The 27,359-nt window shown below is 45.2% G+C and overlaps 1 protein-coding gene across 6 annotated transcripts in view; it reads right to left on the reverse strand.

Annotated features, from left to right (window-relative positions):
• Tmem131l (transmembrane 131 like) overlaps nt 1–27,359 on the reverse strand; it is a 171,262-nt gene that overhangs the window by 98,117 nt on the left and 45,786 nt on the right. Inside the window, exon 1 of one of the 6 annotated variants that reach the window (XM_058583897.1) lies at nt 16,019–17,182. The exons of the other annotated variants lie outside the window; for them this stretch is intronic. Coding sequence (XP_058439880.1) covers nt 16,019–16,032 — 14 coding nt within the window. The 5' untranslated portion in view covers nt 16,033–17,182. Of the gene's footprint in view, nt 1–16,018; nt 17,183–27,359 lie in introns of those variants that run through there. 6 annotated transcript variants of the gene reach the window in all.

Raw genomic sequence — 27,359 nt, forward strand, 5'->3', positions numbered from 1 at the left:
AAAGAAATTTCACTGGAAATGAGAGAACTAGGGTCAAATGCCAGATGTGACGGAAGCTCCCACATGACCCAGGGCTTCAGTTCCCTCTTAGGCAGAAGGAATGTGTCAGGCTGGATGAATGTGACATCCCTGGAAAAGCATCTCTAGGCACAGACTTCTTATTCCTGGGAAAATCAAACCTATCTGCTGATATCAGGCACACCCTTTCTTAAAAACATCAGTACTGTATCTTAGATATGGAAACAAATTAACTGCAACCAATGGTTCTGGTGATTCAGAAATAGGTCACTTCAAAGACATCGCTCCACCTCTCCTAAGTGAATGGCAGGGACAGGTGGTCGGCTACAGGAACACACTCCCCTTGGGTTACAATCCAGAATGTGGGCCCCAGCACCAGATGCTAACAAGCAAAACTCAAAGCTCAGAAGGTTCAGAGAGAGAAGAGGGGAACCTCCCTGGAAAACCCAGCAAACTTTTTGTGGTAGCCTCTTGCATGCTACACTGGGCCACACCAAGCCCCAACAAAGGTTTCAAAAAAATGGATCTATGAGACGCACCTCAGTGAACAGCCACCACAGAGGGACACCGGACAGACGCCATGTCCAGTAGAGCCAACATGAGCGAAGATGCCAAAGCTGAGAAAAGGATGGGCCACATGTGGAAAAGACCAGGGGGACACAGAGAAGTGAATAGGCAGGAGAGAGGCAGTCCTGAGCCCCCACTGCAGCTCGGGGGGTGGCTCTGCTGGACCACAGGGGGCTCTGCAAGGCCCGCAGACGCTCCACCATGAGTGAGTCTCCCATGCCGTGGATCTGTGCTGCCTTTGCTCTTGAAGGTCCGACCACTTTCCAGAGATCCCTGTACCGTGTCAGAAGATGCTCCATCCTTTCTCAACAAGTGGAAAATAACTTTGCCTGGCATTAAGTGGACACAACAGCGAATATTCACAGGGAGGGCAGAACTGTCTGCTTTTCCACCTCCTGTGATGAACTGTCCTGATGGATCTCTCTCAATACCCCACTGTCTATTCACTGTTGTTTTTTAGAAACAAACACTTGCAATACCTAGAGAGAAAGTTAAAGTTAAAGTTTGTTTCCAAACTTTAAAAAGAAAAAAAAAAAATTCTTTAAGCCAAGACAGTGGTTTGGCCACTGAATGCAGTCAAAAAGGTCGTGGGGACAAGAGTTTTCACATCCATTTCTCAAACCCTCTCTGCCTCAAAAAAAGCTAACAACGTGTAGACCATGCCTAAATAATGCTCTTGTCTAGACTCCTGTGTCCCAGGAAAGACATATTATGCAAATGAGGTGCTTACTGGGCTGCCCTCATTAGTCACAAGAATGCAATGTCCCAAGTGCCAGTAATGCTGTTGGAAATCTACAGACTTCACAAAGGTAGGGATTCCTGTGCCTAATCCCTTGAGGCCCGTCCTTCTAAAAAAGTACATCCACTGGTCATTCATGGTCTCCCCTGAGCAAGAAGCAGGTACTTCTAAGACTCAGCAGCCATCTCAGAGGCCTTAGAGGAATTAGGTCTTCTCCATTATGCAGCTGGACCTCAAACTAATCCCTGCGCAGATACAAAAGCCCCAGCCTGGGGAAGTCCTGATGAAGCCTGGCCCACGGCTAGACTGGCCACTGCAGGAGAAGGCCCCTCAGGTGCTCTGCACTGCACCTGTCCAGGCTCCATGCAATCCAGGGCAAGGCCCTGAGCTTCAGGGTCTTCATTAAACGACAGACAGACCAAAAAACTGCAAGACTTGTGAAATGAGTTGTGGACGGGGTGTAGTTCCTTGATAGAGCACTTGCCTCATGTTCACAAGGCCCTGGGTTGGTTAACTATATGAATAACAAAATTCTATATCACAAAATCTTAGTACTACATACTTGTTGTTATTTTCAATTTAAGAAATACTTCTCCCCACAGGTTTGTTGATAGGAGTTTGTTGCAGAGTGCATGCAAAGAACCACTTAACAGTGGAAGCAAAAAACAGTATTTTCTCCATTAAAGTCCCCAGCTTTCTCAGTTAACTGAGGCACGAGGATCACAAGTTCAAGACCAACCTGGGTAACTTAGTGTGGTACTGTCTCCAAATTAAAAAAACAAAAAAATTTAAAGGGGTTGAAGGATAGCTCAATAGTACAGCATTTGCCTAGCATGCACAAGAGCCTGGACCACAATCAATCCAGCCTGCAAAGGGGGGAATGTCATAAAAACGTCATGGGGAGGGGGCGTTGTGGCTCAGTGGTAGAGCTCTTCTTGCCTAGCATGTGTGAGGCACTGGGTTCGACTCTCAACACTGCACATGAATAAATAAAATAAAGGTCCATTGAAAACTAAAAAGTATTTAAAACAAAACAAAAATAAGTCCTTGGGCAGAACATGATTTTCTTACAGTTTCTTTCATGTAGAAAGCTTCAACTATCAAGGTCAAAGCATTAAACAAACTAAAAGACTGATCAAAGGGTAAAGTCCTTGGGACAATGCCAACATTGCTAGTCTGCTGGAGGTGCGCACACCAGGAACAGGATACCTGGGTTTGAAGGCAGCCCAGTGTGCTGATGGCCAGGCTTTTGTAAATATGACAAAGTCCTCCACCTGTCCCTAACGTTGCTGAGGATCTTCTCCCCACAGTAAGTCCCATGGAGGAGATGCTGCTTCTCTCAGAAACTAGTCCATAGCCAGGGGCTCCTCTGGGTGGATCCTGAGCTCACAGGCCCTATCCTGCCCGCTCTGAAATTTTCAACATCTCCCTCCCTGATCTTTCTCCCACAACCATACATATGCACTTGAGATGAGACCCTTTGACCTTCCCTTGTTCTTCAAGCCCTCCTCCCCTCACAGTCAAACTGTTGATGGAGGGGCTGGGGCTGGGGCTCAGCTGCAGAGCACTTGCCTCACACGGGTAAGGCACTGGGTTCAATCCTCAGCACCACATAAAAATAAATAAATTAAATAAAGGTATTGTGTCCATCTACAATTAAAAAATACATTTTTTAAAAATGTTAATGGACAATGGCAGCAAGTACATTTATTGAGTACTTACAGTATACCAAGTGCTGTACCAGGCACTTTATCACAGGGCCCTGTGGACACTATTATCTTCGGCTACAGTTTGGATCTGGAACATTTCCCAAACGCCCACAGGTTAAAGACCTACTCAACAGGGTAGCACTACTGAAAGGTGGTGGATCCTTTAAGAGGTGGGGCCTCTGGAAGCAAGTTAGGTCAATGGGAAATATGCCCTTGAAGGGGAGAGTGGGAACCTGGCTTCTCCTCCCTTTTCCATGCCGTGGCCCTGAGGAGAGCAGTTTGCTCCACCTATGCTCCCTACCTCTGCCATCTGGCACTGCCAACAGAGGCCAAATCAGCTGGGCCCACTGATCTTGGACTGAACCCTGTCCCACTGTAAGCCATCCCTCAGGTATGCTACAGCAGCAGGAAGCTAGCACACCATCCCATCCTCACACTTGAGTAAACAGATGCTCTGAGGGTTGCAGCAGCTTGCCCAAGCCCTCTCAGCTGGGCGCTGGGCGAGTGTGATCTGAGCACACATTCGGAACCCCTGCCTACACTGCCTGCTCCCTCTCGTCTGGCACCCAGCCCTCTCACTGCGCCACTGCTACTGCTGAGGTCATCAATGACCACAAGCTGTGAAGTCAAGTGCTGAGCTTCCTTAATCTCCCCTCTGGCTCCACTCTCTTGAACGGTGTCCCTGGGTTTCTAGGAAACGTCTCCCGCTCAAGCGCCTCTATCTCCGACCATCTGGGCCACACTCCCCTCTGCTAGGCTCTTCCTCAATTCTCTTTTTACTCTGGCCAATTGTATCCACTCACCCACTAGGTTCACCATCTCCAGGAGTTCAAAGTGTCCCACAGTCATTTGTTATTTCTGTGGCTGTCCAGCATCTTCCTGGCGACACTGGTAGGTTCCCCACAGGTACCCCTTCTGGATTTGGAAAGGGCCAAGTACAAATCTCAGTAGCCCCACCTGCAGCCAGGGTGCTGGCCAGCATGACCCACCTGAGGCAGAGAATCCAGGGAAGGAGATTGGAAGGTTGCCCTGGGGACAGCCACAGCAGCAGTGCAGCCAGTGAGCAGCCGGGGCAGTAGTGTCCCCAGCACCACTTCCACAGCATCATTCTGGCAGTAGTTCAAGCTGCTAATAACCCCTCTAGCTTGTTTGTTTCCTGAGCCTGGTTCTTAAATCTTCCTAGAGACTCTGTCAGCTGCCCAATATCTTTTCAATAAACTCCTTTTCTGTTTAAATCAGCCAGAGTTGGTTTTTGTGGTTTGACTGATTCATTTCCCAAGCCTGTGTATCTGTGGCCTAGACTCCCCCACTGAGCTCCTGACTCATGTTCCCATCAGTACCAGACAGCAGCCTGTGGATGGGAGGTCCACAGGCACCTTCAGAGGGAATCCAAGATGGAGTCCCACAGCTCGTGCAGCCCCCCATGGGTCTGCTGTACTGGGCTCCCATCTTGGTGAGTGACTTGCTATGTCCCCAGTCAGAGACCTTATGGATACCCTGACTCCTGTGCTTTTCTTAACTCCCCAGACAACAGACGCTGAGGACTCTCCTGGCACTTTACACTTCTGTTCCATTTAAATCTGTGCCCTGCTCTCCACTCCAAATATCAGGACTTCATATTCAAAAGGCACTGCAGCTGTAATTTGAAGGACTTTAAAATACATCATTAACTTGACATAGTTACTCACACCAGAGTCTATAAAGAACTCTCTTAGTAAAGTGGCTAAGTAACTTTGCAAAAAAAAAAACTAGAAGAGACCAGCAAGTTAAGCTCTTGTTTCCCCAACTTCCATTCCAACTTTCTCCTTACTGCAACTTAGGGTATCTCCTCTGTGGTTTAAAGATTTGACATCTTTCCTAGGGAAGATGATTTTAAAATGTGCAAAATACGAAATCCATTTTCCCTTTCCTTTCAGCTCTAGGGCAGCAAGTTAGTATGAGAAGTCCTTCAGTATTAGATGTCTGAAGTGTGAACAGTTTTCCAAAGACTAGCATATGAAAGGGGAGGCCAGCACAGAAATTCACATGGACAATAAAGGCATCAGGGAGACTAAACTTCTTCCTTCCTGATCACAGATGAGCAATATAAATTCATACAATGTTGTAGCTGTATTTAGAAAACCAATGCTGAGTTCTCAAAATATCCCTGTAAGTTTAGATATTAGTTCCTTGGGAGTGAGTGCTAAGGACTGGATACACGTCCCCCAAAGTCCTTTGTACTGAAGGCTTGGTCTCCAGCCTATAATGCTACTGGAAGGCAGTGGGACCTTTAGGAGGTTGGGCCTGGTGCCCTTAAAGGAATACTGGCACCCCAACCCTCCTGTCTTCTCTTTCATGTCCTGGCCAAGAGGTGATCAATTTTGTCATGCTCTGCTACCACGATATGCTGCCTCACCCCAGACCAAAAATCAATGGGGTCAACCAATCATGGGCTGAAATCTCCAAAACTGAGCCAAAATAAACTTTTTGCAAGATGATTCCCTCAGGTATTTGCTACTGTAACAGAAAACAGACTAATAAAGAGTGAGCTAGTCATTTTTAAAAGTTCATCTAAAATCCGTTAAACAATTCCACAGCTGAACCTATTCACATTATTAAAAACCGGAATGGCCAAGTCCCACTGTCATTCACTTCTTCTGCCTGTCTGCATTAAGATACCACCATAGCCAAGTCGGGGACGTTCAAGAATCCGAACACGACTAAGACAAACGCCTAACTTTGATGTGCATGCAGTTTCACACGTACAGCCTCTGTATGCTACGATGTGCATCACGACGATCCAAGGTACAGCACAGGCCCTGTTTCCAGTATCCACAGGAAGAAAATTTCATGCGGTAGAGTGGAGTAGGTTAGGAAAAGCATTCTGGAAGAGGTTTCATTTGCCTAAGATCTAGATATGCCATCCTAGGGTAAAGGTGAAGGAAGGAGTTGAGGGAAAGTTCAAAGGTATACAAGTTGCAAAAAAAAAAAAAAAAAAATTGATATGATAAAAACTGAGGCACATAAAATAATTTCTTTATGTCCGAGAACAACATTTTTTTTTTTAATTTTTTATTGTGGGTTGTTCAAAACATTACAAATTTCTTGACATATCATATTCCACACTTTGATTCAAGTGGGTTATGAACTCCCACCTTCACCCCATACACAGATTGCGGATTCACATCAGTTACACATCCATTGATTTACAAATTGCCATACTAGTGTCTGTTGTGCTCCGCTGCCTTTCCCATCATCCACCATCACCCCTCCCCACCTCTCCCCCCCCTCCCCTCCTCTCTCTACCCCCTCCACTGTATAACCCTGAGGGTCTCCTTCCATTACCGTGCAATTTCCCTTCTCTCTCCCTTTCCCTCCCACCTCTCATCCCTGTTAAATGTTAATCTTCTTCTCCTGTTCTTCGTCCCTACTCTGTTCTTAGTTACTTTCCTTATATCAAAGAAGACATTTGGCATTTGTTTTTTAGGGATTGGCTAGCTTCACTTAGCATAATCTGCTCTAATGCCATCCATTTCCCTGTAAATTCTATGATTTTGTCATTTTTTAATGCAGAGTAATACTCCATTGTGTATAAATGCCACATTTTTTTTATCCATTCGTCTATTGAAGGGCATCTAGGTTGGTTCCACAGTCTTGCTATTGTGAACTGTGCTGCTATGAACATCGATGTAGCAGTGTCCCTGTAGCATGCTCTTTTTAGGTCTTTAGGGAATAGACCGAGAAGGGGAATAGCTGGGTCAAATGGTGGCTCCATTCCCAGCTTTCCAAGAAATCTCCATACTGCTTTCCAAATTGGCTGCACCAATCTGCAGTCCCACCAGCAATGTACAAGTGTACCCTTTTCCCCACATCCTCGCCAGCACTTGTTGTTGTTTGACTTCCTAATGGCTGCCAATCTTACTGGAGTGAGATGGTATCTTAGGGTGGTTTTGATTTGCATTCCGAGAACAACATTTTAATTCACACACTGAAATGTTTTAAAAGTCCACCTCCAGGGGCCATGGATATAGCTGAGTGGAAGAGCACTCACCTAGCATGTGTGAAGCACTGGGTTCTAAGCCTCAGCACCACATAAAAATAAATAAATAAAATAAAGGTTTTTTTACAACTAAAAAAAAAAATTTAAATCCAACTATAAGCAAAACAACATTCAAATATAAAGAATGTTAGGAATCTTGTCAGAAAAAATCTAATGAAAAACTTCTAAGCTTTTCCACTGTTCCCTAAAGGGCCAGCCTCACAGCCCTGTTGACAGAGTGAGCGAAGGAGCCCTGTGGCTTCACAGCAGTTGCTCTAGTCTCTCATGAAACTAACGTGTGGATCGTTTGGTGCTCCATGCTGCTGGGGCCCATTCCTGTTTCTCAGAACACCTGGACAATATGGTGTTAATTCAAAAAATCCCAATCTTCTCTCTTTGAAAGAAAAAAAAAAAATCTACCCTCTAAACATAATCTTCTGAAAAGGAATGCTGGGAGTGCAGCTCAGTGACAGAGCACATGCTTAGCCTGCATCCCCCAGCGTGCACGCATGCACACGTACACACCACAACTTTCAAGCTGCCCACTAAACACACTGGGCCACAGAGCATCATGTCCTACTGACAGGCTCACTTCTTCCGCACCACAATCCATTGTCAGAATGGCTTCAAAGCTGATTTTTCTCACATGAAATCCAAGAAATACCAATGCTAAGAAAACCAGTCTAGAATGCACCAAGAAAGTACTCCTTAACACAAGTCAGAGGAGCTATCAGACAACTTAGAAATGTCAAAATGTTCTCTTGAGACACGATGGTACAGGTTTTACTGTCTCTTTCCCAGGGACCTGTGACACATTGCTCTTTGAGCCCTCCGATCTTGCCTGTCCTTCTTCTGTGTCATAGGATTCTTAGCTGGGCACATTTCCGAAACGCTCCTACTTCTGAGCACCCGGCGGGGGGTGGGAGGGGGGCTAAGTTCCAGCAAGTGGCAAGGAAGCACAGACACTGTCTGGCAGCCCCCAGGACCCCTGTGTCCTCTTCTCCATCCCTCCTCCATCTGCTGCCATAAATACACTGTGAGTGCAGGGCCCAGTGCGCTGGGGAAGGGACCGCAGTGGTGTGCAAGAAGCCAGGTTCCTGAACACCTCCTGGAGCCAGCAGCTGCCTATTACTTTGGGGAGATAGATGTGACCAAGAAATTAATTCCAATTCAAAGTTTCTCAACCTTTTCTAACAGAAATTGTCAGTAGCCACTGCCCACCGACTGCTCCTCATTCCAGCCTCTGCCCTCTCCGGGGGTGGGTGGGTTCCAGCGAGCCTTTCCTGGCATCTGGAACTAGGGCTTCCCAATAAACCAAGAGCAAGCAGTAACAGCAGCCAAAACCTTATTCCAGCCTGAGAGTAAAACAAAATCTAAGTAAGAAAAGGACAGTTCTGCCACTTGCCTTTCTTGGAAAAAGCCACTAACTATGGTGATGGCCCATGGTGGCCTTAGCCACACGCCGACACAAACAGGAAATGCCTGTGTATGACCATTTCAGAATCTAGTGTCCTGCCTCCTAACCAGACATACAGGGACACACCAGGACCTCTGTAAGACCCTCCCCCTAGCCAAGGGTGAAAGGGTATTCCAGACCAACATGGTCACACCAGAAGCAGAAGAGGTGCTAAGAGGAACAAATAGATTATGTCCCACCTGGCCTTCTAGGAACAAAGTCCTGGAAGAGGCTTCATCAATAAGAGCCCACTAGCCTTTACAGTCTAGGAAATGCAAGGAGTGAAAACTTACTCTACTTTTCAAAGACTGCTTAGAACTGCCTCAGTTATTGGTATTCATTACCTCCTTGGGAAACAGGGCTGGTGGGGCTCACAGGAAACTTAAAATGGAAAACAGTTGTGTTCCCGCTCTATTTGAAGTCATCCAGTACTGCGTCCCCCTGCCGAGCTCTCATAAACCAGAAAGAGAAACCACCAGGAAAACTGTCTTGCTTCCTTTTCAGTCCTGGAGAAAATGGCTCATGGGCTACACCACACAACAGGGAAGGAAAGAATCTGGCTAAATTCCAGGGCCCAGCAAGATCGATTCACATGTGGAGGTCACTCGAAAGATGGTACAAGAATCACCTGGCTCTTATAACCAGACTTTTGGATTCCACTATTATAAAATTAAGACCCCAAAATCCACTGGAAAGATTAAATGAAATTTGTTGTCAAGAGCTCTGCCAAGTGCCCAGCGAGTGTTCACCCTTGGCTGGAAGAAGGGGAGAGTGAAGGGAACAGTCCATTCTAAAGTCAGCAGACAGGCCAGGCACAGCAGTGCATGTCTGTAACCCCAGCAGCTCAGGAGGCTGAGGCAGGAGGATGGCGAGGTCAAAGCCTGCCTCAGCAATTTAGTGAGGTCCGAAAGCAACTCAGCAAGACTCTGTCTCTAAATAAAATAACAAAAAAAGAGCTGGGGATATGATGCTCACTGGTTAAGCACTACTGGGTTCGATCTCTGGTACTAAAATAAATAAATAAATAAAAATTAAAAAATAAAGTCAGCAGAGAAGCAAAACAGGAGGAATCCCTATTCTGATTTCCACAGACACAACAGATGCAAATCAGGGAAAGGCCAGAGAGTACATTTCAGAATTTAATTTATTAGAGGTGGAGTCAGGGAAGGTGGCAGAATGGCCACCAACTGAATTCCACGAGGACCTGGCAACAGTTAGCAGGGGCCTCCCTTTCAATTCTGCCAGAGAATTTAATTGTTGTTAATTATACAGATTCCACTCACATGCAAATCATGCACCCAGAGTTTTCCTTTTAAATTGTAATTTTTCTTTCAAACGCTCCAGGCACTGAAGTGTAATTGCTGAAGGTGCCCAGGAGCCAGGTCCCCTCCCATACGCCCCTCAGTTCTCTTCCCACTGCCAGGTCTGCCCCCAGTTCTGGACCTCCTTTTGAGCCCACGTCCTACAACTTCCCCTCTCCTTCTAGCACTCTCCACCCCAGACAAAGCACAGCGTGGGTCCTGTGCAGACACCAAAGGCAGCCAGGGAAAGGAGGACCAGCTAGTGGTGACATGGTTTGAACCAACCAATCCTTGTTAAATAACGGCCAATTCCAAAAGTAGTAGAGCTCTTCAATAAAACTGAGGATTATTATAGCAACATGGGAAAAAAACATACTGTGACAAGAAAAGGAAACAAAAACTTGTTGTGCACAACCTGATTACAACTAAAAAAAAAAAAACCACACAGGGGAAAATGAGAAGTCAATTACCAAAATATTCACAGCAACGTGGGATGACAGGAATATCAGTAACAGGTCCCTTTCTCTGGATTTTCCAAAACTGTGAAGTGCTGCAGAGTCTCTGGGAATATCAAAATTGTTTCGAAGCACTTTTAAAAAAAACTCCAGAGCAATAGGAAGATGCACATTCTTTCTCAATGCAGCTTATAATTATTTCTTTCTAAGGATTTGATTCCAAACTACTTGCTTATGCTCTGGCTTTGCTGCATTTTGCCTACCTCCCTGGCGGTTTCTTGGGCTTCCTCTGGCCCCTGCTCCTCTACTTCCAGTGCAGACAGCCCAGGCTTCACCCACGGCCCAGAGAAACTGCTCACAGGCTGTAGACATCACTCCAAATGCACATCTCCAGGCCAGCCCCCTCTCACACCCCATCCTCCAGAGGCCTATCCATGGGCCCCGAAACTCAGCTGGTATAGAACTAAGCTCCTGCTCTTACCCCCGAACCTTCTCTGCCACAATCCCATCCACTCAGTCAAGCCTTTGAGCCATTCTTGATGGTTCTCCACCTCACACTCCATATCCAATCCATTGGAAACCTGTGAGCTCTTCTCTTCAAAATAGCCACAGCAGAGTTGGTGGCACCCACCTGTAATCCTACTGACTCCAGAGGTTGAAGAAGGAGGATCACAAGTCCGAGACCCAGTCTCAGCAACTTAGGGAGACCCTATCTCAAAATAAAAACAGAAAAGGACTAGGGATGGAGCTCTGTGGTGGAGCGCCCTGGGTTCAATCCCCCGTACCACAAAAAACAAAAACAGCCAGAATCTTCCCAGGTCCACAGTCACCCGAACCAGTCCAAGCACCATCACTTCTCTTGATCCCTTGGTTATGGGCTACGATGGCCTCAGTGGTCTCCCTGCCAGCCAGGCTCAACAGGAACAGCCTTGGCCTTATTAAACCTGTCACTGTCTGCTCAAAGTTCCTGGAATGAATCCTCCTTTCAAAGGCTTTATGTGAACTCCATACCACACTCTCCTAGTGACTTCACCATTTCAATTCCCTCCCCTCTGGGGACACATTCTGCTCCAGCCCAGGATCTTCCGGCTGCTCTGTGAACACTGAAGGAATACATGAGTTCCCACCTCAAAGGTCTGCAGTTGCTGCTCTCTCCACCTGAAGCATTCTCCACTCGCATGGCCTCCTGGAAAAGCCCCGGCCTCCTTCAAATGTTTGTGACATCTCACTCTGTTAATGTGCCTCAATCTCCTGCTCATAACTACAGGCCCTGCCCCACAACCCTTTTTCCTGGCTCTTCCCTCCCCGCCCCCAACTTTTTCCATTCCACATCTTGCGCCTTCCAACAGCCATAAAGTTTAGTTATGATATTCAGGTTTGCTGCTGGGCTGGTTCCCACACTCTCTCAGACTGCAAGGTTCACTTGGACAGGGATTTGGGGCTAGTCTGCTTGGTAATGTGCCCCAAGCATTCCAAGAATCGTAATTCAAAAATGTTGGTTGAAAGAAAACTGGTGTAATGAGTTTATCATATCAGGATGCAGTGGTACACACCTGTCATCCTAGCAGCTTGGGAGGCTGAGGCAGGAGGACTGCAAATTCGACGCCAGCCTCAGCAACTTAGTGAGGCCCTAAGCAACTTGGTGAGAAATTGTCTCCCAAAAAATAAAAAAGTGGGCTGGGGATGTGGCTCAGTAGTTCAATTCCTGGTTCAATTGCCCTAGGTTCAATCCCGGGGGGGGGGGGGGGGGTACGACACAGAGATAGAGATAGATAGATTATCGTATCAAAATTCAGGCCTCAGAATACTTCTTTTTAATTATCCACAATGAAGCTGGCCTCATCCTAACATGTCAGAAACCACAAGATCATGAAAAAGGCTTTCTAAATTTCAGCCTCAACCTTTATCAAATCTTATTTACAACAATGAAAGTGAACACAGAATATTTTTAAAAACCAATGTGAGGTAAGTTACATCTCTTATTCAGCCTTTAAAAAATGCCAGGTTGAGGGCTGGGGTTGTGGCTCAGCAGTAGAGCACTCGTCTAGTATGCGTGAGGCACGGGGTTCAGTCCTCACCACCACATAAAAATAAATAGAATAAAGGTATTGTGTTACATACAACCAAAAATAGGTTTTGTTTTTTTTTTTAAATGCCAGGTTCAATCATGGCAATGGTTTTCAAAATCAGAGTGATTCACTACATTACAAATGCTGTCACTATTAATAAGATGGTGAGACAACTAATGATTAAAAATACAGAAGATACAGGGTCCTACTGAGGAAAATAAGACCTGAACAGGCACTTAATAGTTATGGAAGAGCTTAAGCTGGAAAATGAGACATCAGGCAGATCTGGACTGTTAAGAAGAGATCCAGGTTGGCTCGGGGAGAATCTACTGGAAAGTAGTACCCAGGATCTGGACCTGGTTCAGATCCTCCAAGTCAGCAACACCAGTTCCTGCAACATGCCCATGAGGGTTCTTTGGGCCCCACTGTTTGAATGAACAGATCTGTAGTCCCAGAATGAAGGAAAAATATTCAAGATCTAACAGTATTTATAAGTCAGTTGCCCAAAAACGCAGGCAAGCTCAAAGGCAGCCTCACCTCTGCTGCCGAGGTGCACCCTGTTCTCTCACTAGTCCCCCTCGCTGTAACAGGGCCAAATGTTGGTGGTGTCGAGATACAAGATCTCAAGTGGAACCTGTCACACGAAGCTGAAAAGGTACCAAAACTAGTAAGCAGAGGTACCCAGTAACAACATCATGAGGTTGGGTCCAAAAGAAAAGTAGGTAACCACTGGAACATTAAAATACATTCTGTGACTATTCATGAAAACAAAACTTTCTGAGATACAGGATGAGTTTTCAAAAGGCCTAAAATAATATGCAATCCCACTAAGAAAGGAAAAAGTGACTCTTAAAACATATAAACTGGGCTGAGGAGGTAGCTCAGTCTACTGATAAAGCACATGCTTTGCATATGTGAGGCCTTGGGTTTAACACCCAGCACCAAAAGGGAAGGGGACTACATTTCCTTAGAAAAGAATCAATAGTTTCTTTTAGGAGGGACAAAATTTTTATATACTTGTATTGGTGACTGCATAACCCTAAAAACATATTTTATAAGACTGAACTGCACTCTATTATAGCACTTGAATTATATTTCAATAAACCTTTTTTTAAAAAATAGCAAGCAAGTACATATGCCAACCTCCTAATTCAATCATGCTATCAGGATCCCGTGTGGGAAAGGAAAGAGGAGGCCATTTCTGCAGATGCGCCTTCTCTGCAGGCTCCATCCCTTTCTGTGAACACACGCCTCTGGCGCATAATGAAAATGCCATATGCAGATGCCTTTGATTAGCACCGTCTGCATTTCCCATCATTATGCAGCACTTTGTAAGCTGTAGTTAATTCCTGCCTATTATCCCAGTGCAAAATCATCCTGCCTAATCTCAAGCAGCCTGGCAGCTGCAGTGGAAGAACAGCCTTGCTCTTCAGTGGAGACCCATTTGACACACAACCCCTGCTGCAACAAGGACTCTGGATCGTCTAGGGCTAATCCACTTCAATCACACAGGCACTGTAGACCAAAGAACCACCGTGACATCCTTCATCATCTGTTAGCATGTACTTTTAAAGAAGCCAAAAGGAGAAAATGAAGAGAGGGGTGGAAATCGGGGCTGGGGTTGGGGGGAAGGGTGGAAGGAGGTGAGGAAATCAAAGAAAAGCAGAACAAGAGCCTACACCAAGACACGCGATCCTTCCACCACCTGGTCTCCAGAGCTCAGTGAAATCCACTACTACTAAATTATTCTGGACTCACCAGTTCTCCAAATAATCCCTTGACCTCTCTTCTAAGGAAGCATTTCCGTATTTTAAATAACTCCCATTGTTGTTTTAACTATAAATGAAAGAAGGAAATACACTAGCAGAACTTTATACAACAAAATACTGTATTTATACAATACTAATAAAGTATTCAGTTGGACTTTTAACTGTCATTACAAACAACTCAATTTTTAATCTGTATTCAGTAACACTTTTGAAATATGTTCTTCCTCTAGCAATAACAAAAGAGGGAAATCCTGTAATCTCCATACTAGAAATACTGCCACATGTTTGCAGTGGTTACAGAAGCTCTTTAAATTCAAGAAAAGGTAGTGGAATTTTGAATAATGTGTAGCTCCTCAACATGTCCTCCCTACTAGAAATGAATCCTCATAAGCATTTACTTAAGCATCAAGAAATAATTTAGTCCACTGACATCCAATTAAGACATCTCGGAGATAACTAGGGCTTTACAAAAACATGGGTTCCAGAGCTCCAACAGTGTCTCCAAAATGAGAATCTCTGGGACAGAGTCCAGAAAATGTGTATGTTGGAAAGAAAGCACCCAAGCAATTCCACTGCACATGCATCCATTAGGAGAGTCAAGGTCAGAGTAAGTGCTTTGGGAACCACAGATCCATGCACACACACATCCATCCATCCATCCATCCATCCATCCATCCATCCGTCCATCTACTGCAAATTCCATCCATCCATCCTTCCATCTCTCTATCCATTCATCAATCCATCTGCTGCAAATTCCAGGATACTTCCATGACATTTCTGTTTCCAGTGCAGCTCGATCCCATTTTTAAATTCTTCAGTCTCGATGAAGGTCAGATTACAGAAAACAAGCTACCTATTTTAAACAGAAGAGGATTTAAAACATGGAATTAAGCATTTACAAGAACACCGAAAAGTTCAAGGGAGGTAGCTGCCTCTAGGAAAGACTCCCATGAGAGGTGTTGGTGCTCTGTCACATCAGGAACATCCTGGAACTAATGAGTCAATTATGAGCTCACGACCTGAGTGCTGCTTGTCACCACTGTTGGTCCCACATCAGATGGAACCAAGTTGACTAACAGAAGATCACTCACTCTTAGCTATGCTCCAGGGGCTGACTGTGCATGAGTTCAACGTGCTTCTGATGCTACTCCACTGAATACCTTGTAAGTAAGTGGTCGCCAGAACCGAGTCCAGCAGGCCAGTCCACCTCAACTCCCCCACAAACCCCTCCAGTACTTCCTTTTCAACCCGCTGCAAACACCCCGAAGTCTATCTCACCTTTGTTACTTCCTCTGGGTTTTCTTCTATTTCCATTTCCTGTGGGGAAACTGCTCATTCAGATTCAAGTATTGCTCCTCACAACATATGAATTTCTTTTTCTTTTTTTTAATTCAGCTGATAATACAACCTATCCAGATCTTTTTGGCTCCTGCCAATAAACTTCCTCTCCAATTCCTGTTATTCACCAAGTAACAACATTTGAACTAAATTGATGGGATTAATACTTCAGAAATATACCACCACAACATTCAATGGAACACTCTAATTGCATTATCAAGATCTGCCAAAATTCAGCCAGCATTTTTTAAAATTTTTTTCCTTAGTCGTAGTTGATCAGAATACCTTTATTTTATCTATTTATTTTTATGTGATGCTGAGGATCAAACCCAGCGCCTTGCACGTGCTAGGCTGGTGCTCTACCGCTGAGCCACAATTCCAGCCCTCAGCCAGCATATTTTACACAGTATTCTCTGAACCCTACGTTCAACACAGCATCAGATATGATCAACAGGTAAAGAGCATAAAACATGGCCCCTGACTGCAAGAGCCCGTATCCTCAGGAGAGCAGCAGAAACCCAAGGAAAAAAAGAACAAGAGAGACGGCAAGAGTAGGACTCTTTGTTCTTTTCTTTGTACCTTCGCGGGCGCATGTGTGTGTGTTGCTGGGGGTCGAACCCAAGGTCTTGTGCATACAAGGCGAGCACTCTAGCACCACTGAGACACACGCCTGGCCTCGGCTGCTCTTAAGCACACGTGAGGTCTCCTGAAATGAACATATGGTAACATCTTGTGAAACAACCCACAGACTCCACTTGTGCAAGCGGATCTTACTTAATACAATTCACTGTGTGACTTCAAAACATGGCTCATGAGTCACAAACCAAAAATCTACCACAGGTTAGTGTGGAGAGGGCAGTAATTAAAGCACATTAAGTTATTCCTGACACAGGGATTCAGGACAGAGAATGTAGCACAGGGAGACCGAAGATGGACACATGCCCTAAACTCCTCAATTTATTTTCTTCTGTGAGCAAAGGAGTCTTCCTCCTGATCTGGGGTTGTGTTTGTGCCTGCGTTGAGATTTTTCCCAATAAGGATTCTGCTTTCTCTCCTGGATGGTGTTTCACCTCTTTGAACCCAGCACCCTCCACGGCAGCAGCACCTGTTTCTAAATAAGAAGTCCCCGAGCACAGACTCCCTCACTTTCTGTACTCACTTTCTAAGTGGAAACATGTACGGTGAGTTTCTCGAGTTATACTGAAGGTGAAAGGGGGACACCCACAAAAGCCTGTCAATTTAAGTGGAAAAATACATTTTCTTTAGTAGAAGGATTCCACCTCACCTACCGTATTTTAGAAGTACGTTCTATGCAATTTCCTTACATAGAAAATTCAAAGTAATCGACTGGTTTGTTTCCTGCCCCCAGGACCACTGGCTCTACATGGAACAAAACATTTCCATCTTCTATAAATGAAAGTCCAAGTTCACAGACACTAGGTTAAGTGTTATTTCTTGTAAGCACCAAGATAAAATTCAGTATAAAACATCCCAGAGGTCACCAATGGCTCCAGAACAGCAAGTCGTGAAGTCTCTGGAGCCCTCTGGACAGTGGGGGATACGTCAGCAGAAGGGTCTTCCTCACCTACTGGATCTCAGTCTCACCGTGTTCATGCAGAGGCTGCACACGCCCCTCCTGGATGACACCCTATATGACAGTTACCCTTGCAGAAAAGGTGCAGAAATCCATGCCCGCAGTGACCTGCAGTATTCATGGTCAGGTCAGACAGCCCGGCTGGCTGGTGTTCCCTGACTCTCAAGCCTACCCTCTCTCAGCACACCCTCAGGGAAGAGCTGGCTGCCCCAACTCCACCCAACCCCTCGGCCCCCCATTCTATCTCCCCTCGTCTTGGGAACTCAGAAACATGAGTCTGGGCACTGTAACCACTCTGCCTGTTATGCAGCAACTCTGATAACAAATGCATGATGAGACAGACAAGGGACCTGAAGGAGGCAAGACAGTCGTTTTCAAGAAAGGAGAAGGAACTTAAGAGAAAATGGAAGTGAGAAAGCTACTTCCTCTTAAGTTCAAAAGTGAATAATTTCCCCCTTTACCTGCTTTTAAATGTACCGTTTTTCTCCCTTTATTCTAAGTTGATTTGTCGTTGTCAAATCCGCTGCTTCTCCAAAGGGGAATGATTTATCCACATTACTACAACCAGACAGCACACACTATTTTACGATATTTTCCAATATTTTAAAATACACCACACATCGTGTTCTCCAGTCACTGGAAAAGGACACATAAATGTAAAGCTTATGTTTTACAACCCACGCAAATCTACAATGCCAACTGCTAGGAGCTTCCACACAGTCCTCCTCTCTGTTCTGCTTCTCGATGCTGGGCTTTCCCTATCAGGAAGTGGCCATTTTTACAACTAAATAACCCACCTGAAGACGCAAGCTGCAACCTGCTTTATATGCTCTAATGCCAAAATCTGCAAGTAAGCTGAAGCGACAATATTCTCCCCACCCCCCAGTTTAAAAATCTATCTGTATCTACACAGCTCTCCACTCACGGCCCCACGGATGCAGGTTGAGGCTATGGCAGGAAATGTCTTTCTACAGGGCAAGGGAATTCAGAGCGGGAAGCAGCTGCTCAGTTAATGGCAGGGCGCCAAGTCTCAAACAGGACCAGAAACCAAAGCTTCTCAAAGTTGTAAATATATGGTACCAAAGGATTAAAAAAAAAAATGCAAGGTGGTCCCCTAAGGCATGAAAAACTAACAAGTGAACAGCACTTCACCTCAGGACTGGGGTCCACAACGACCAGGTCTGCTGACAGACACGTCAAGGTAAACATGTCAATTATCCTCCTGGGGCCGCTTCCTCAAATATAAGAGGACCCCATACTCTGATTCTCTAGTTGGCCGCAAGTTATGAAACCGAAGAAAAGCTAAGACGAGGATGCAGAAGGAACAGGCAGGAGGAGAGAGATCATATGCTCCGTTATCAGTAAGGCCCTGCAGCTGACAGCCTGGTTTTAATCAATGCAGTTTTCAGAAGGATAAGAAACAACAGAATTAGGAAACACTGACCTCCCCATGTGAGACTCATTTATGAGCACCATCTAAAAGAACTCAAAATCGGCCAGGCTCGGTGGTGCACACCTGTAATCCCAGAGACTATGGAACTGAGGCAGGAGAATCTCCAGTTCAAAGCCAAATTCAAGGCCAGACTCAGCCTTAGGAATCCTGTCTCCAAAAAAAAAAAAAAAAAAAGCACAAGTGGTGCACACGCCTGTAATCCCAGTGACTCAGGAGGCTGAGGCAGGAGGATCTCCAGTTCAAAGCCAACCTCTGCAAGGCCTAAGCAACTCAGTGAGACCCTGCCTATAAAATAAAACATAAAAAAGGGCTGGGGATGTTGCTCAGTGGTTAAGCACCCCTGGGTTCAATCCCTGGTCCCAAAAATAAAAGGACTGAGACTAGAGATGTAAGTCAGTAGTAAAGCACCCCTGGGTTTAATTCCCAGTACCAATAATAACAGTACTAGTATTAATAAAAATAATAAGTAAACCAAAAGCCAACAACCTATGAACTGTGGCAGAGATACAAATTTTAAAAGATTGTAATTTAAGGTCTAGATAAAGAATCTTTAACTTTTCTTGGATTAAATAAATAACCTCATTCAACCAACATTTATTGAACCCTCTCAAGTCAGCAGCACTGTCCCAAACAAAAAGGAAACAAAGAGAAAGAGAATAAATTAAACAAAGGCCTCCTCTCAACAGCTGAGAACCTACAAATACTCTCAAGAGAACAGACAGGAGGTGAAACCCTAATTAACAGAACTTATTCCACCAAAACAATTTATCCCTCTCCTCTGTATTTGTGCAGCACTGTTCACCAACCTCCATGACAGCACACATCCCTACCCTCAGCACCAAAGAACATGGTCCCAGAGGGCGGAGAAGGTGCCTTATCCTGAGTCCCACACAGGACCTGCAGGAGGAAGTGCTCACTAAACATGGCTGAGTATCTGAGTCAGGCTGGGTGAGTGAGTCTCCTGTGAATAATAAGGCAGTGAGTGGCAGAAGATGCCTTCAGGCCGGAGGACAGGTGGCCCGAGCACTGGCCTGCATATGCTCTGTGCCCTACTCAACATAAGCGCCATCATCAGAAGCATCACGTCACCTGGGAGTCGGCCAGAAAAACAGAATCTCGGCCCATCCCAGACCTCCTAACTCAGAAGCTCCAAATTAATAAGACCCCAAGGTGATCCATGTGCACCTTGGTGTCTGAGGAGCACAGACCTAGAGAAGAGTTGGGGGGGAAACCAGTTAGCAAATGAGAACAACTGAGACTCAGGCAGCAGCAGGCGTAAAAAGAAAGGGAATGGGAGAGGATTTATTTATGAGGCTGTTCAAATCTGTGAAGAAAGAACAAAAGCTGGCCCTAGAGATGCAATTAGAATCATCATTTTAAGTTTAAGAAAACTAGAAGAAAATTCTTTTTTAAAAAACCCTAAAAATAAAACATTCCAATACACGTCCACATGATTTGTTTGCATAACTCTTGCACCCTTGAGAGAGAATAATCGTTCTATGTCAAGTCACATCAGTCTATAAACCAGAGAGGGGCACCTGTCAAATCCTTGGCTAGTGTGCGGTAATCACATTTAGCATCATTAAGTCCATCTCACTATCCAAAACAGTGATAGGGTGCTAAAAAACAAGTCATCCAATGAAGCCACTTATAAAGGGACAGCCCCTGAGCTAAGTCAATTTGTAGAGAGAAAAGATTCATTTTCTCCACAGCACATTCCTAGAGACCATAACATACAGCCAATCACACCCCCATGGTACTAAGTTATAATTGAAGGATTACAACCTAGTCAAAGGCAGCAAATAAAATAACAGCAATGATGTCACTGCACAAAATCTATGACAGCTAAAAATCCTCTGAACTACCAACTGATAAAAGCAGGCTTCACCCCTTATCACTGGGGTTTATGATAGAAGTGGCCTTAACAGATCACAAGGTCTGAATCCAGGGGAGCTCTTGCCCTGGTCAGGGATCTGGGTTGAATAGCTAAGCTGAGAACCAAACCCAAGGCTCCTACACCAAGCCATCCAATGCACTGTTAGACAAGTTTACTTTCCTTATAAAAGCCCCTTAAAATACAACAAAAAGTATATACCATTAGTATACAAGCTACCTCCCAAAATAAGACATACACATAAAGACAATAAAAATACCAACCTCCATATAACACTCTTTACCTGCAAACAATGCCAGCATTAAAACATATATGTCTATGGGATTGTTAATGGCTACAATTTTGGCCTTTTAAAGTTTTACAAAGTGCTGTGGGTTGGACCTGAAATGTACCCCCAAAGAGCCCACACGTGAAAGGCTTACCCTGCAGGTTGGCATGATGGACAGAGGTGGTGGTAGAAGCTTTCACAGGCAGGCCCTGGTGGGAGGCCTTCCCGTCATTAGGGACCTGCCCTTCAGCTGGATCCTGGGGCCCCAGCTCCTCTCTCCTTTCGCTTCTCAGCCTTGAGCATACTGCTCCACCACATGCTCCTGCCATGATGTGCCACCAAAGGCCCAATCAACAGGGCCCATCAGTCGTGGACGAAAATCTCCAAAACTGTGAGCCAAAATGAATCTTTTCTCTCTACAAATTGACTTAGCTCAGGTGTTTGCTAGAGTACTGAAAAGCTGACTTACACAAAGCATCCTGGGAGAAAATCTGGGCTGCCAATCCTAAGCAGCCCCAGTTTGGGGCCCCACCACACACATGGCACTTGGCTCAGGTCCTCCTGGTGAGAGTCTTACCCTGGACATAGGGGCCAACATGAGACCCAAGGCAGCTCACTCACCGGCCTTCCCTGCCACATGCACTGGAAGGGAACACCTGAGACATAAAGCTCTGAGGATGACATTCTATGGCAGCCAGAGGCCCAATTTCCCAGTAGACCTTCCACAGGCCAGACTGAAAGGTCAGGCAGAAGTGAAACCCGGGGCAGTCCAGCGACCTAAAGCGAGACGTGCTGGTCCATCAGTTCTCGGTAAGAGTGGGGCAGTGACGACTTATTCTCTTTAATCCTTTCTAAATTACCTAATCTTCCTGCAACAAACAAGAATTCTCTAACAAGAAAACTATGTCATGAAGTAAGGGCAGGACAGACGGTCAAGCAGAACACACACTCTCTCCTGATTAAGTCCTCTCTGCCTGGCCAAAACCTCAGGTATCACATCACCCCGAGTATGCGGTAAAAAAGACAAAGGCAGCTTTCTGAATCATCTGTGAGGCGGGCTGCAGAGGTGAGGGCCATATTGTCTTTTCCGGGTGTGGCCCAGATTTGGAAATTAAGTTTTCATTTTCTTTCTCTGAACACTAGCTGCCTGCAGACTGTTCTCCATAATCCCATCAGGAATAATGTAATTAATGATCACATAAAAATCCGACCACAAAATCTGAAGCCAATGAGAGGAGTACAGTGAGCACACCCTTAGAACAGCAGGCGTGTGCCAGCCTCTGCACAGGCTAAAGCTCCCATTCCTCTTGCTCCAAGAGTCCCCTTCTTCCAAGTCTGACCTCCAGATTTACATCTCAGATCTGGTTTCCTCCTACATGACGCAGTGCTATTTTCCTTCCAAATTTTAATTTTTGTTTTTTTTATGCTTCTCTTTCACCTCCACGTCATTCCTGAAACAACTATCCCACTTTGTGCTTTTGGCTAACGGAGAATCAGCCTCACGTCTTACAGAAGGAATTTCATTCAGCAGATAGCAATGGAGCCAGATATTAGGAAATTTCTCAGTTTCACAGAAACTTTCAGCTCAAAGGCAACACAATTCTGGCAGTTTAAAGTAACCCGGTTTGCCGATGCCTGACACAAACATTTGGGAATCACATTCACAGGAAACTTCACTTCAGGTCTTCTTTTGACAAGAAATGCTAAGGGCACAAACTTAAAAATACAGGTAATCCTGCAGCCTTGATTTTATGGTTAGAAACCAAGAAACAGGGCTGGGGTTGTGGTTTGGTGGAAGAGCGCTGGCCTAGTATGTGTGGGGCACTGGGTTCGATTCTCAGTACTGCATACAAATAAGTAAAATAAAGGCCCATCAACAACTAAAAAATATTTAAAAGAAACAAAGTACCACAGGACTAAGCCACAAAACCCTACTCAATCCTTAAATCCTAAAAAGTGCAACCACCATCCACGTACGAGAATGGGCTAGGGAAACCCGAGCCCTGGGAAGCCTGGCAGAGGCCGGGGGGCTCTCCTCTGCCTTGTCCAGCGCCCCAAGGTAAGCCAAGGAGGGGCCTCAAGCATGCCCAGTACTGAAAGTGGTCTGTGGGAGGATGGTGAGGTCCTAGGGAAGGGACCATGGGGTAGGGGGAAGAAGGGAGAAATGATGGGCCGCAGCACAGGATGAGACTCGAGAATGGCCACCTATTGGCGGGTGTCATTCACTCATTCCATGAAACTTCTATTAAAAACTGTAGAACCAAGATACCCTGCTGTGTGCCGAGGATACAGAAATTAAAAAGTACCAGAAGGCTCTTGCTCTGAGGACTCCATCTTGCCAAGTGGAGGCAAACAAGGGGAGAGAGAACTGGGCAGAACATGAAAGGTTAAGGCAGAGGTGGCACGGAGCTGGGGGCAGGCTCCGGCTTCCAGGAAGGGCCCAACCCAGGCAGAGCAGAGACTTTGGGACCCAGAGGGCCAGCCCTGGTCTCCTGCCATTGCATTTACCTCTACTTCCACCCTGGGTTCGTCTCTCCCTTCCCCTGGTGCTGACTCTAAGTTCCCCGGATGCACCTGCCTTGGAAGGAAAAAGAGATCTCCCAATATTTGTGCAAAAATGAAAGTTGGCACACCTATTCACTACAAACTTATGAACCTAGAAGGATAAAATTAAAAGGGCACAAAACAGGAACTCAAAACCCACAAGTCAAGCTTCAAAGGTGAGAAATATTCCATTTCATAAAATGTGGTCGGGGGGGTCCTGCTTTCCCCCCAGCTCCTACGCCACAGGCTGATACAGACTCACACTTGGCCTCTCACGCTCAGACTTATACCTCACACTCATCCCTGTGCCCAGAGAAACTAGAGGTCCCAGCATATATGGTATTTTATTCTAGAATATTCCACTCAAAGATACAGCCTCAGAAGCAGCACATACACCAAGGTATCAAGAGTCAGGTTGTGCTAGCGAATTATGGAAATCTTTTTTATTCTCTTGACAGCAAAACAAATGTTTCTTCTTTAATAACAAAATGAAGAAGGGGGGAATTACAGCATAAAACACACACACCAACATGGATGAACCTTAAAGGCATCAGGATGAGTGAAATAAACCATTCCAAAAAGACAAACAGTGGGTGGGTTTCACTCGGATGAGTTACCTAGAGTACCCAAAAGCACAGAGACAGAAAGAATGGCAGGGGCTGAGGGGGGTGGGGGGGGGGGAAGAATGAAGAGTTCTTTTCTAATGGGCACAGAGTTTCAGTTTTGTAAGATGAAAACAAAATTTGGAGATGGATGGTAGTGATGGTCACACAATAATGTCAACTTACTTAATGCCACTGAACTGTACATTGAAGAATGATCAAAATGGCCAGGCATGGTGGCACACACCTGTAATCCCAGGTACTTAGAAGTCTAATGCAGAAGGATCACAAGTTTGGGACCAGCCTGGGCAACTTAGCAAGACCCTATCTCAAAATAAAAACTAAAAAGGGCTGAAAGGCAGCTCCATGGTACAGTGCCTGGGTTCAATCCCTAGAAATTGAAAGAAAAATAAAAATGATGATAAACTTCAAATTATGTTTATTTTACCAATTTTAAAAATACATGTATGCATACCTAGCACAGCCCTGAGGAACATATTTTATCTAAACAAGATACATTTAACTACATTTAACAGGACACATACTTTTCTCCAGTACTATACGATAATTTCAGCAATTACAATAACTACATAGGGACTGAGGCTATAAGTTCAGTGGTAAAGAACTTGCCTTGTATGCTCAAAGCCCTGGGTTCAATTTCTAGCAGAGAGAGACAGAGACGGAGATAGAGAGAGAGAGACAGACAGACATTATCTTAACTTCCTAACATACCTAAGGTGAATGCATGTACTGGGAATTCTGCCTGGAAGAAAAGGTCCACAGAGTTCCCCAGAGAAACAGTCACCACCCTCCTCCCCGATGATATGAGCCCCATTACCCACCTCACAGCCGCCACGACCGTTCACTGAGGCCCCACCATCTATCACCCGATACACACCTTGATCCTCTGAAGCCCAGAAGAGGAAGAACTGCCCTCATTCCACATGAGGAAATGAGGCCCAAGACTAGAGCCAGAAGGTAGCTCAGGTCTATGGGTCAACACCCATGGGTAGCACTTGCTCCCCAATGTGGACTCCCCGTGACACCACCCCCAAATCATCCACAGAGGACTGGCTTCACAGGTGGACCCCAGGTCACTGACCCATTCGTTCCCTTCAACAGACAAGTGGAACGTCTGCTCTATGAACCTGGGTACTTCATCTTGAAAGCTAATCCCAGATGAAAAAGAAGCAACGACTACACCCCCACAAAAGGGTCCCCGTTCCTTTCCACTGACTCATTCTAAGCAAAAAATAATAATAACAATAGCATTTTAAGTAGTGCTCCAGTTCTTCACATTTAATGATGAATTCATTCCAGTCGTAAGTCTGGTGTGCCCGATGTGGAACTTCTCCTCGATGGACCCACCTGGTCATGAGGGAGGGGGCAGGGGCTGCAGGGCTTGGAGCCGGACTGTCCTAATCTCCCATCAGTGCTTTTCAAAATTCCCCCCTAAACTTCCCTGACAGGCAATAAGTAACTGCACAGGGCCTTTCCAGTTTGCTGCCTGACAAGTGAAAAAAAATATTTAAAGGCTGGTCACCTATTTTTAAAGTGTATGCAAACCGAACATTCTAACTTTTAAATTCATTTTAACACACACACAAAAAAATTAAGTACATCTTAAGGTAAATTCCAAATCTCATGTAAAACTGGCACCAAGAAAGGTGGACTACGTTTATTCAAAGCCTGCAGGGGCCCCTAACCCCTAAGGTTAGCCCAGATGAGAAAAGGAGTCCAATAGTCTCAGCATAGAGAGGTCCTCGCAGCAGGCCCACATGCAAATTTCTGGCAAGTTCTTCCCTCAAGCAACAGTTTGTTGCACGCATCATTCACTTGACATTTATTATCAACAGGGCTTCATCCTGGTAGTTTGGTTTTCGCTTGCGTTTGTAAATTCCCATGGTCAAGGACTGTCAAACTTCCTTTTTTGTCCAAAGCATCGGATCCAGTTTCTTGCACACAACAGATGCTTAATATGGCAGGTTCTTCAATGAGTCCTTGTGTATGAAAGGAGCCAACAGGCCTTATTCCCAAAAATGCACTGCAAATTTCTTCATCAAAGCATCTCAATTTACCCTGCTGCCCATACGTCTCATTTTCCTTTCAACCCTGTCTCTCAACTCAGCCAAATTTGACATATACTAAATGCATGTATCTGCTTTAAAATTACATTTACCTATGATTTCCCTCCTATGTAAACTCAAGGATCGCTCAAGTATTGCTCAGTTCTTCTCCACATACTAAATGTGCTAGCTAATAGGCCAGGATGTAAAAACTCCTCCCACAGCAATTTAAAGTGTCTCCATCTCTGATCCCAGCTTTGTTCCTTTTATATTAATGTCCACTCCAAGTTTGAGTAAAACTTACCAACAGCTGAAGCTAGAAGAAAAAGTGAGAGACCTAGTGGTTTAGTCAGCTTTTTCGCCACTGTGACCAAAAGACCCTCCAAGAACAATTTTCAAGGAGGAAAAGTTTGTTTGGGGTTCAGTTTCAGAGGGGTCAGTCCATAGGTGGCCAACTCGGTTGCTCTAGGCCTGGGGAGAGGCAGAATATCATGGTGGAAAGATGTGGAGGAGGAAAGCAGCTCAGGACATAGCAATCAGGAAGCAGAGAGACTCGCTATCCAGGAGCAAAACAAACCCCAAAGGCATGCCCTCAGTGACCCACCTCCCTCCAGTCACACCCTACCTGCCCATAGTTACTACCCAGCTAACCACTATCAGTGGACTAATGCACTGATTAGGCGAAGGCTCTCTTAACCTAACCATTTCTCCTCTAAACTTTCTCGCATTGTTTCACACATGAGCTTTTGGGGACACTCCTATCTCCACCATAACACCTATCTATCTGAATATGGGTACAAATTCCTCAACTTCAAAAATAAATTATTACTAGGCTAATAAATAACTTCCAGCATCTTTCAAAGCTTGGCCCCAACACCTGAACAGACATCAGAACGGCTGAGAATTTTGTCTACCAAATCTCACAAATGCTCACAGAGACCCCTCATTTTCCCTAAGGCTATTTGGTGTTATCACCGATTAACAAGTCCTTTACATGCTGAATGTCCCTGCTGGACCCATCATGGGAAATGCACAAATGATGTTCAAAATACTAAGCTACAGCATGTAAGCCAGAGGAAAAAGGTCTCTCTCGGTGTCTTTATCAACAATTAGATTTCCTATGGACGACTTCACTGACCTGGAGCACAAGGAAAGAGGCACCCTTAGGATACAGCTAAGAAATCAGTATGTGTGTCCCCAAGGGTCACATATTTGTTGAAAACTCGTTTGATACATCCTAGGGATACTAAAAATGCAGCCTGAACACCAGTGAGACTACTGATTTTTACAGTAAGCATATGCCAGCATATACAAGAGCCTGTCGTTATTTTTTCTGAAACTGGCACACAGAATTTAAATAGAAAAGTCTGCAATAATTTCCCCCAAGGTTCCCCTTCCACGTATCCGCAAGTCCCACTATTCTACTGCCCTACCTTGCAACATCACACACATCCCACCTATTATATATATATTTGCTCCCTGGGATGATTTAGCATTGA

Source organism: Marmota monax, unplaced genomic scaffold (assembly GCF_021218885.2).
Source record: "Marmota monax isolate L192 unplaced genomic scaffold, Marmota_monax_Labrador192_F-V1.1 WCK01_AAM20220418_F8-fsc00002, whole genome shotgun sequence".
In the NCBI taxonomy this organism is placed as follows: domain Eukaryota; kingdom Metazoa; phylum Chordata; class Mammalia; order Rodentia; family Sciuridae; genus Marmota; species Marmota monax.